This window comes from Anomaloglossus baeobatrachus, chromosome 9 (genome assembly GCF_048569485.1).
Source record: "Anomaloglossus baeobatrachus isolate aAnoBae1 chromosome 9, aAnoBae1.hap1, whole genome shotgun sequence".
In the NCBI taxonomy this organism is placed as follows: Eukaryota; Metazoa; Chordata; class Amphibia; order Anura; family Aromobatidae; genus Anomaloglossus; species Anomaloglossus baeobatrachus.
The window spans coordinates 158,939,928-158,951,181 of record NC_134361.1 but is presented as its reverse complement, the minus strand read 5'-3'; the positions used below and the strand labels follow the sequence as shown (position 1 = coordinate 158,951,181).

Sequence of the window (11,254 nt, the reverse complement as noted above, 5' to 3'; positions counted from 1 at the left end):
CTGGGCGAGCGGCTTGCCAATCCGTGTGGGGGCGCAGCCTGGGCGAGCGGCCAATCGGTGTGGGGGGGCGGGGCCATGGCGAGCTCAGCGGCCAATCAGCTTTGTGTCACCGTAAGGACACAATGTCACCGGAAGGACACAATTTTGAAGCATGACAGACAGACAGACAGACAGAATAAGGCAATTATATATATAGATATATATATATATATATATATGTATATGTATATATATATATATATATATATATATATATATATATATATATATATCACCGATGGGCAGTATATGACCCTTTAATCCCTGTTGGAATAAAACAGCAATGTGTGAAACTGTGGCGAACATTTTTTTAAGTTAAAAGATACCTTTAATTGACCAAGTAATAAAGGCCTTCCTGAGATCAAATACTTATATTAACAATAGGAGTGTGGCAGCAAAGGTAAGACTAGATAAATCTATAATGATGAAAATACATACAAAGTAAAACAGATAAAATGAGGATGTCAGGCAGAAGACTAGCCTGCAAGGAATACCCAAATATCAAATTGTCATCAAGCACAAAAATATCAAATATGTATCTTTAAGGGAAGAACATACTATAAGGAGAAAACAAATCCTCTAGTGATTAGATGCCAAGTGGCAGAACTGCTGAGGAAATCACTACAGCCTAACAAATGATGTGTATAATATGGCAAAATAGGAATGGGATTAGTAAAAAAGGAAAAGCTACCAAGAGCACACAGTATATCAGGAGAAATACCAAGTGAATTCCTGCAAAAGTGCAGCCTGATAGGATATAAAGTATAATATGGGTAAGGAAATCCCGAGGGAAGAACACTCAGACAAAGGTGACAATTAAAACAATAAATGAAAAAATGCAGAGAGAAGTGTAAAGGGCAAAAACCTGTATGGAAAATAGCCAAGAAAAACACCCCATTGCACGTTTCGTCTACAGCATCTTCCAGGGGAGAATTTTCATATGTGCATGACCCCATATGGATGATGGTTTTAATGTTTGGGGGGTTTTTTGAGTAAAATTATTTATAAAAAAATTATACTGAAGCATTACAAATATATAATTTCTTTGCTCTACAGGTCTAGCAGAGAGCCCCTTTATGGCGAAGGGGCAGGAAGAGACATCTTTACTATCGCTGGTTCTTCTAGGATTGCTGCTGCAGATGTGCCTATTGCCCCCAGGAAGAGGGTAAGATAAACAGGTCTGGATACAAGCTTCTCTGACTGCAAGCAAGGTCTGCTCAGCACAGTGAGGTGTGCCATTCCTCAGTAAAGTGCAATTTTACAATTAAAGCTTGATTTCTAAATGTGACTTATGTAACAAATACAATATATCTTCCAGCATTACTGCAGTCATTTTTCTAAGTGATGTCTTCTGTACAATATGTTCTCCTGCTATTGGCGTAAGTAGAGTCCAATGGGCCCCGATGCAAGATTGAAATCTGGGCACCATGGGAGAAGTAAAGAGGGAGTTAGACAGACAGGTCAGGGACAGTCAGTTTAGTTCTGCATAGGGGTTCTTGGGACTAACGAGTAGAGTTGAGCGCGGTTCGCGGTTCGAGGTTCTCCAGTTCGCGGCTCGAGTGATTTTGGGGGCTGTTCTAGATCGAACTAGAACTCGAGCTTTTTGCTAAACCTCGATAGTTCTGGATACGTTCGAGAACGGTTCTTGCAGCAAAAAGACAAGCTAATTACTAGCTGGCTTTCTGCTGTAATAGTGTAAGTCACTCTGTGACTCACACTATTATGAAATTTGCGGGAACAGCGCATTCAGATCACTGCTGTATGGATAATGGCCATCTTTCGCCATTTTTTTTTTTTTCTTGTCTTCCTTCCCTAAGCGCGCGCATGTGGTGGGGCGGGCCAGCATGTCAGCCAATCCCAGACACACACACAGCTAAGTGGACTTTTAGCCAGAGAAGCAACGGCATGTGTGATAGTATGTCCATGTCACATGTCCCTGCATTATAAAAACGGACATTTTCCTCCAGCACGCCATTATCGTCCTTGGTGTCAGTCACCGCTGGCGCAGCTCCTATCTCCGATACTGCTGTGTACGCTCTATACACAGCGCTGTACAGAATAGGGATAGAAGTTTCTATTAGTCCTTTTAAGGGCTAATACCGGCAGGGTCAGAGCCATAGGTGACAGTCAGGGCCGTGAAAACAGAGTTTCACAGCTACACAAGATGACAGCATCTGTGTAGCTAAGGTCAGGGATTTCCTCGTTGCATTTCCCCATTAGGAGAAATAGAAAGGCAGGCTTCCTTTCCTCTACCCAGACCCACAACCCTGCCACTGTACCCTCCTGCCCTTTGCACACTCAAGCTCATTGTTACTAAGCCATTATACTAGCAAACACTGAGTGAACTTAGTGGCATCCTAAACGTGGCTGTTGGACTTCTGTATTGTCCCACTAGTGCAAAGATATTTGCAGCACGTCTGCCTGCATTGCACACTCAAACTCATTGTTACTAAGCCATTATACTAGCAAACACTGAGTGAACTTAGTGGCATCCTAAATGTGGCTGTTGGACTTCTGTATTGTCCCACTAGTGCAAAGATATTTGCAGCACGTCTGCCTGCATTGCACACTCAAACTCATTGTTACTAAGCCATTATACTAGCAAACACTGAGTGAACTTAGTGGCATCCTAAACGTGGCTGTTGGACTTCAGTATTGTCCCACTAGTGCAAAGATATTTGCAGCACGTCTGCCTGCATAGCACACTCAAACTCATTGTTGCTAAGCCATTATACTAGCAAACACTGAGTGAACTTAGTGGCATCCTAAACATGGCTGTTGGACTTCTGTATTGTCCCACTAGTGCAAAGATATTTGCAGCACGTCTGCATTGAACATCCAAGCTCATTGTTACAAAGCTATTATACTAGCAATTTATGCTGCCAGTTTAAGGGCCGTAGTTGCATTGTCAGGGATAATTATTGTTGTTTATTCTGCTGTTAATAAAGCTAGACCACCGCTGCAATCTACACCACCTCTCAATTTTTACTACCACATTTTAAGTGCACAATCTTGTCGCAATCAACATGAGTGGCAAAATGACAGATGCTGGTGGAAAGGGGAAGAGGCGTGTTGGAAAAAAAAAAAAGGGTTTGTCCGTGGGGAAGGTGGCAAAGCTCCATTAACATCTGCTGAAGATAGACCATCTTCCAGCAAAAGTAAGATGTCAACTACTTACCGTGGACAATCCGATGTGCTCCCTTTTTTATGGACACGAACAACTGGAACAAAGGTAGATGATGGCCAAAAAAGGAAAATGCTTGAATGGATCTCAAGTGGTCCAACAAGTGCCCTCTCCGCCACCTCAACTACCGCATCCAAAAAACACCAGTCCTCTGAGTTGTCATCCCAATCAAACTTGCTTTCTCCCAGCTCTGAAGTCTCCATCCGCCCTACACAGTATGGTGGAACTGAGATGGGTGAGTCTGCAGAGCTGTTCAGTCACACTATAGCCTGGGAATCAGAGGTCTGCTCCCAAGCTACAGTGAGTACAGACCAGGAAATGGTCTGCAGTGATGCCCAGAACCTTTGTGACTCTAATTCAGGCCGTGAGGACCAAGTTTCTGAGCATAATGTTGACCCTTTTTCACAAACTGTAACACTTGTTGTTATAGACAATGAGGAACATACTGATGACGATGAGACGCAGATACCAGATTGGGATGACAGCTTAAATATTTGGTCAGGGCAAGATGAGGCTCGGTCTGAGGGTGAGGGGAGTGCAAACACAACAATTTATGAGGAAGTTCTAAATCCCACCTACTGTCAACCCACAGTCAGGCACTCGAGGAGGTAAACAGAGGCGGTAGAGGAGGATGCAACCGAGGACGAAGTTACCTTGCGCCTTCCTGGACAGAGTCGGAGCACTGGTAGCACGTCTACAACTGCATCCTCAGCCACCACTCTGCCTCTGAGCACTAGTCGGGGGGGCTCAGCAGGTCTCATAACCCTCTAAGCCTTGCCTAGCCTGGTCCTTTTTTGACATAGCAAAAGATCGCCCAAATTATTTGATCTGTAAAATTTGTCATGATTCTGTTAGTAGAGGGCAAAACCTCAGCAGTTTGACAACTTCTTCCATGAATCGTCACATGAATAAATATCATATGTCCCAGTGGGAAGCTCATCGTGCTGCAATGCGGCCTAGCGGAGCGAACCATCCACCGCCTGCCCCTTCCAGTGCATCCGCGCGCTCTTCATCTTCTAGGACTGTGGGGACAGCTGTCACACCTGGTTTTCCACGCACAACTTCCACCACTGTAACCGCAACAGGCAACAGTTTGCTTGGTAGGTCGTCAGTTGGTTTGGAAGGGGAAACAAGTGCGTGTGTACAGCTCTCTCAGACATCGATAGCACCAACGTTGGATGAAGGCAACATCATGTCTCCGCCTGCACTTTCCTCACAAACCTGCATTTTTCCAGGGACACCCTACTCAACACCGTCTACACACAGCAGCCAGATCTCTGTCCCTCAGATGTGGCCAAATAAAAGGCCATTTCCTGCGACCCATGACAAAGCTAAGAGGTTGACTTTATCCCTCTGTAAGCTCTTGGCTACCGAAATGCTGCCTTTCCGCCTAGCTTACACACAGGATTTTAGAGACCTTATGTCTGTCTCTGTGCCCCAGTACCAGATGCCCAGTCACCACTACTTCTCTAAGAAAGGTGTGCCCGCGCTACACCAGCATGTCGCACACAACATCACCGCTTCCTTGAGAAACTGTGTGTGAACGGGTGCATTTCACCACCGATACTTGGACCAGTAAGCATGGACAGGGACGTTACATGTCGCTGACTTGGCACTGGGTAACTATGGTGATAGATGGTGAAGGGTCTGCTGCACAAGTCTTGCCGTCCCCACGACTTGTGTGTCAATCCTCTGTCTGTCCAAGTTCCGCCACTGCTTCTGCCTCCTCCACCTCATCTGTGTCCTCCACCTCCGCCCCAAGCCTGCCTGGTCAGGCCACCAGCGTTCTCACTGCGCAGAAGGAAGCACGCACCCCTCATTACTATGCTGGCAGCAGAGCGCAACAGCATCAGGCGGTCTTTAGCTTGACATGTCTTGGAAATAGGAGTCACACAGCGACTGAGTTGTGGGCAGCTCTGGAGACTGAGTTTAATAAATGGTTGTCTCCACTCAACCTGCAGCCTGGTAAGGCCGTGTGCGACAATGCTGCAAACCTGGGTGCGGCCCTTTGCCTGGGCAAGGTGACACACGTGCCTTGTATGGCTCACGTGTTGAACCTTGTTGTCCAGCAATTTTTAACACACTATCCCGGCCTAGATGGCCTTCTGACCAGGGCACGAAAACTGTCTGCTCACTTCCGCCGTTCAACTGCCGCAGCTGAGCGACTTGCATCGCTCCAGAAGTCTTTCGGTCTGCCGGTTCATCGCCTGAAATGCGATGTGGCGACACGCTGGAATTCGACTCTCCACATGTTACAGCGACTGTGGCAGCACCGCCGAGCCCTGGTGCAATACGTCATGATGTATAGCCTGGGCCAACGAGATGCAGAGGTGGGGCAGATCACCCTGATGGAGTGGTCTCAGATCAAGGACCTATGCACCCTTCTGCACAGTTTCGACATGGCGACGAATATGTTTAGCGCTGACAATGCCATTATCAGCATGACAATTCCAGTCATTTACATGCTTGAGCACACGCTAAACACTATTCGGAGTCAGGGGGTGGGACAACAGGAAGGAGAGGAACTACAGGAGGATTCATATGCACAAGAGACAACAACATCATCAAGGTCCAGACGTTCATCATCACCAACGCGGCAGCCATGGGACCATGGGGGACAGGGATCAACAAGGGCGCATGGTAGCAGGCGAAATGTTGAGGAAGGTGCAGGAGGACATGAAGAAATGGAGGACGAACTGTCCATGGACATGGAAGACTCAGCGGATGAGGGAGACCTTGGTCAAATTTCAGTTGAAAGAGGTTGGGGGGAGATGTCAGAGGAAGAAAGAATGGTTAGCACCTCTATGCCACAAACACAGCGTGGACTTGGTCCGCATGGCTGCGCAAGACACATGAGTGCCTTCTTGCTGCACTACCTCCAACATGACCCTCGTATTGTCAAAATTAGAAGTGATAATGACTACTGGCTTGCCACACTATTAGATCCCCGGTACAAGTCCAAATTTTGTGACATAATTCCAGCCATAGAAAGGGACGCACGTATGCAGGAGTATCAGCAGAAGCTGTTACTCGATCTTAGCTCGGCTTTTCCACCAAACAACCGTGCAGGTGCAGGGAGTGAATCTCCCAGTTGTAACTTGACAAACATGGGACGGTCTAGTCATCTCCAACAGTCTACCCGTACCAGTAGCACCGTATCTGGTGCTGGTAACAGCAATTTTATTGAATCTTTTCATAATTTTTTTAGACCCTCCTTTGCAAGGCCACCAGAGACAACAAGTCTGACACATAGTCAATGGCTGGAGAGGATGATACAGGAGTATCTCCAAATGAACATCGATGCCATTACTTTGCAAATGGAGCCTTGCTCATTTTGGGCTTCAAATCTTGAAAAATGGCCAGAGCTCTCCAGTTACGCCTTGGAGATTTTGTCGTGTCCAGCTGCCAGCGTTGTCTCTGAACGTGTCTTCAGTGCTGCTGGGTGTGTGCTGACAGATAAGCGCACGTGTATCGCCCAGGGGATAGGGGTACTCGGATCCGGGCCAAGGGTCACTTCAGTAAGTATCACGGTGGTGCGACCTGGTCTGTGATCCCAGGCTCCACAATAAAAGGAGGAATTAAGTAGGGGAAATTGTCCATGACGCCACCCGTGGGTTGCGGTGATAAGGTGGTGGCACCGCCGCTGCCTCTGGGGACCGTGCCCGGGACTGATGGTGTGGGGCAGCAAGGTGGGATCCCCTCCACGGGTAGGAGAGTTGTAGTCCCGGGGGCCCAATTGGGAGTGGTGGTTTGGGGAATAACGGGTGCAGTCCACGGCTTGGACCGGGTGGTGCAGGAGTACTCACAGTATAAGCAATAACTGACACGAGTCCAGAATTTAACCAAGTTGCTGGTAACTTGTGCTCACGGCCGGTTGCTGTGAGGATGGGTCCCACACCCGTGTGTGTGATTCAGGTGCTCTTTTCTTGCCCGAGGTCTGTGTCTGCTCTGCACACTGGTTCGGACTGTGTCCCGACAGCTGGCACCGGGGGGGGGGGGCCCTATCCTCTCCCAGTCCACTCCGGGTCCCTACAAGTGGCTGGCCTATTCCTGAGGCCCTTACTACCACTTCTCCTCTGCTCCCAATGGAGCTGCTTCCAGAACTCTCTCCTCCTGCAGGCTGACTGCAAACTCAACTCTGCTCTGCTCTTTCTAAGCTCCTCCCGCCTCTCCCTTTTCCTGGGAAGGGGGTGAGTGGGACCTGATTGGATGGTGTGTTTCTGTGTGTGGGAAACTTCCCAAGGGAGTGTGAGGTCTGCACCAAAAACATGGATGCAGACCTTTGTGACACCCTGGTTTTGCCAGGGCGGCACACAAGCGTCTGTCCAGTGACAATGTGGACAGACTAACGTTCATCAAAATGAACAAGTCATGGATCCACAAGGAATTTACTACCCCTGTGTCATCCTGGGGAGAGTAAATGCTTGTGGATTTGCAATGTGCTTGATGCAAATTAAAACATCCTGTTTGCAACTAGGGCACAAGTGCAGCCACTGAAGGGGTTATTGTCTGTGTGGCCCAATTTTTGGAAAAAAGAGAGACTCCGCTTGGAGTAACCCTTGCTTACATTGTTTTTAAAAATGATCCAAGATGAACAGAGCTGGGATCAGGAAAGACTTTGCTACCTACCCCGTCATCCTGGGGACGGTTAAGTATGGCGTATTTTTGAATATGCTTGATGCAAATCTAGCTGTGAAGTGTACAACTGGGGCACAAGTGCTGCCACTGAAGGGGTGGGTGTGTGTGTGGCCCAATTTTTGGAAAAAAGGGAGACTCCGCTTGGAGTAACCCTTGCTTACATTGTTTTTAAAAATGATCCAAGATGAACAGAGCTGGGATCAGATACCAGAGAGCAAAAGAGAAGGGTGTTCAATACTGCGCCAAAAGATCACTGGGACAGATGTTTAGATTAATGTATCTTTATTTTCATCCAGGTCTACGCGTTTCTGGAGCCACTGCCCCCTTCCTCAGGACCGTCAGGAAAGACAAACATCAAATTTGATGTTTGTCTTTCCTGACGGTCCTGAGGAAGGGGGCAGTGGCTCCAGAAACGCGTAGACCTGGATGAAAATAAAGATACATTAATCTAAAGATCTGTCCCAGTGATCTTTTGGCGCAGTATTGAACACCCTTCTCTTTTGCTCTCTGGTATCTGCCGTCTTGGGTGGCTGCAGCCTTTGATCATATTCTACATGCGATTACAGTGGTTGTGACTTTCACAACAACATCTGGTGAGTAGTTTCACCCTCCTCCCACCCCTCACATACTGGGGTAAGACCCTATATGCGCTTTCTTTCCACAGCTTTCTCGTCAGAGCTGGGATCAGGAAAGACTTTGCTACCTACCCCGGGGTCATCCTGGGGACAGTTAAGTATGGCGTATTTTTGAATGTGCTTGATGCAAATCTAGCTGTGAAGTGTACAACTGGGGCACAAGTGCTGCCACTGAAGTGGTGGGTGTGTGTGTGGCCCAATTTTTGGAAAAAAGGGAGACTCCGCTTGTAGTCACCTTGCGGTGTCTTACATGATTTTAGAAGGGCGTGCCATGCCTATATCTGTGTCTCCTCCTCTTTTTCCTTGTCCAGCTCTTTTGTTTTCGCATGAGTATATGTCCTTGTCACTTTCCCATGTGTTTGTGTTGTGTTGTGAGTTGTTGGTCACCTTTTGGACACCTTTGAGGGTGTTTTCTAGGTGTTTTTCTGTGTTTGTGATTGCCTGCCATTGTTTTCTATGTGGTTCGAGTTCGGTTCGTCGAACGTTCGACGAACCGAACTCGAACGAGACCTTCGTTCGGCGAACCGAACTCGAGCCGAACCAGGACCGGTTCGCTCATCTCTACTAACGAGCTCTGTTTCGGGGTCCACCCAAGCTTTAGAAGTTATCCTCCACTGTGTCCCATGGACACAGCAAGCCACAAAAGCCAAGAGACGGAGAACGCGGAAGTCAGATGCGGCTGCTGGAGAGCCAATACCAAGAGCGAGAGCTAGACATAAGGTTACTCCATAGAACAGCGGCAGCAGAATGGTAACGCAGGTTTAAAGTGGCATGTCTGGCCTGAAAAGTTTGTTTTAACGAAGGTATCTCTCATGAAGTTTATATTCCAAATAAAGAAGTTGGAGTTTGAGTTGAAAGGAAATTATTTCTGGGATGTGTTTCCCAACTACGTCGATGACGGGGTGGCGGATGAGCAGCTGAAGACGCAAGTAAGTGTTGCACTCCCTGGCCGTGGCAGAACACATGCACAACACCAAATTGAAGAAGGAGAGTGGAGTACTGCGAGCCATCACCCGGCTTCCCCCTTCAGTAACATCACGGGAAAGTGAAAAGAAATCAGCCAAGATCTCAGGAAGAGAATTGTGAACTTGCACAAGTCTGGTTCATCCTTGGGTGCAATTGTCAGATACCTGAATGTGCCTCGTTCATCTGTTCCAACAAATATATGCAAGTACAAACAGGATGGGAATGTCCAGCCATCATACCGCTCAGGAAGGAGACAGGTTCTATGTACTAGAGATGAATGTGCTTTGGTCAGACATATGCATATCAACCCAAGAACAAAAGCAAAAGACCTTGTGAAGATGCTGGTGGAAGCTAATAAGATTGTGTAATTATCCACAATGAGAATAGTAGTATTTCAACATGAGCTGAAAAGCTACTCTGCCAGGAAGAAGCCATTCCTCCAAAAGAAACATAAAAAAGCCAGATTAATGTTTGCAAATGCACAAAGGAGCAAAGACCTTAATTTTTAGAGACATGGTCTGACAAAACTAAAATTGAACTGTTTGGCCATAATGACCATCGTTACGTTTGTAATGAAAAATTAGAAGCTTCGAAGCTGAAGAACACCATCCCAACTGCGAAACACGTGGATGGCAGCATCATGTTGTGGGGTTGTTAGGTAGGGTTCTGATAGGGACATTCTTTAGGGTGAATTTATTTTGTGGGGTTGTTAGGTAGGGCTCAGATAGGGACATTCTTTAGGGTGAATTTATTTTTCCGTACCCCTCAGTGTTTTTATCTTTTATATTTTATGGACCTTTTTGGTGCTGCAATGTCATTATTCATTATCCATTCCTTAAAAACTCCAAGATACCCTCTCTGGTCTTGATGTCCCTGTCTGTTTCTTTCCTGTTGTATGATTCTTGCCACAAATACCTTCACGCATACTTGGTACTGATTCTGTTCGGTTCCTTTTTGAAGCCATAGCACTATAAGATCCATATTATGCTGAGCATTCTATTGTTTTTTGGTTGTGTCTTCCATGTAGGGGTTCTATATTTATCTGTCAACATTGACTATTGTCATAGATCTGTACGATGTTTCTATTCCTTTTTTGATTGGGTGTAAATAAGAAGGTATACATTGCCTAAGATTTCCCACAATGTTTGCTTCAATAAATTGAGATTGATTTTTTTAAAAATTTACATTTATGGCTATATATTTTCAGGATAGGATAACATTATCATTATGATAAACACCATTATATTTATTTGCAACCAGCTTTGGTTGTATTTTTTTTCCCCCTAACTAGTTCTGCAGTGCTTTTGATTCTGCAGATCTTTGTATTATTGTGTGCCCTCAACCAAGCCTGTACATATGATGAAAAAAATATACCGTATTTTTCAGATTATAAGACGCACTTTTTCTCCCAAAAATTTGGGAGGATAATGAAGGGTGCGTCTTAAGATCCAAATACAGCTTACCGGGGTGTTGTTTGTGCAGCGACCGGGTGCGTTCTGGTGGCTGGGTGCCTGTGGCTGCGTGCAGGCAGGCGGGTGCCCGTAGGTGCCGGCTGCATCTCTGTATGTGCGTGCGGGCAGCCGGGTGCCCGTCGGTACAGGCTGCCTCTCTGTGCGTGCGGGCATGCGTGCGGGCAGCCGGGTACCCGTCGGTGCCAATTGCCTCTCTATACATGCGTGCGGGCGGCGGGCAGCCGGGTGCCCGTCGGTGCCGGCTGCCTCTCTGTACGTGCGTGCGGGCAGGCAGCTGGGTGCCCGTTGGTGCCGGCTGGCTCTCCGTGCGTGCCGGGCGG

At 47.0% G+C, this 11,254-nt stretch overlaps 1 protein-coding gene across 2 annotated transcripts in view; it reads left to right on the top strand.

Annotated features, from left to right (window-relative positions):
- The window catches only part of GABRA3 (gamma-aminobutyric acid type A receptor subunit alpha3), a 422,933-nt gene that overhangs the window by 152,187 nt on the left and 259,492 nt on the right, over positions 1-11,254 (top strand). The window contains exon 2 of one of the 2 annotated variants that reach the window (XM_075324027.1): positions 1,096-1,204. In XM_075324027.1, coding sequence (XP_075180142.1) covers positions 1,116-1,204 — 89 coding nt within the window. In that variant the 5' untranslated portion in view covers positions 1,096-1,115. Of the gene's footprint in view, positions 1-1,095; positions 1,205-11,254 lie in introns of those variants that run through there. The other variant, XM_075324028.1, reaches the window with a different exon arrangement.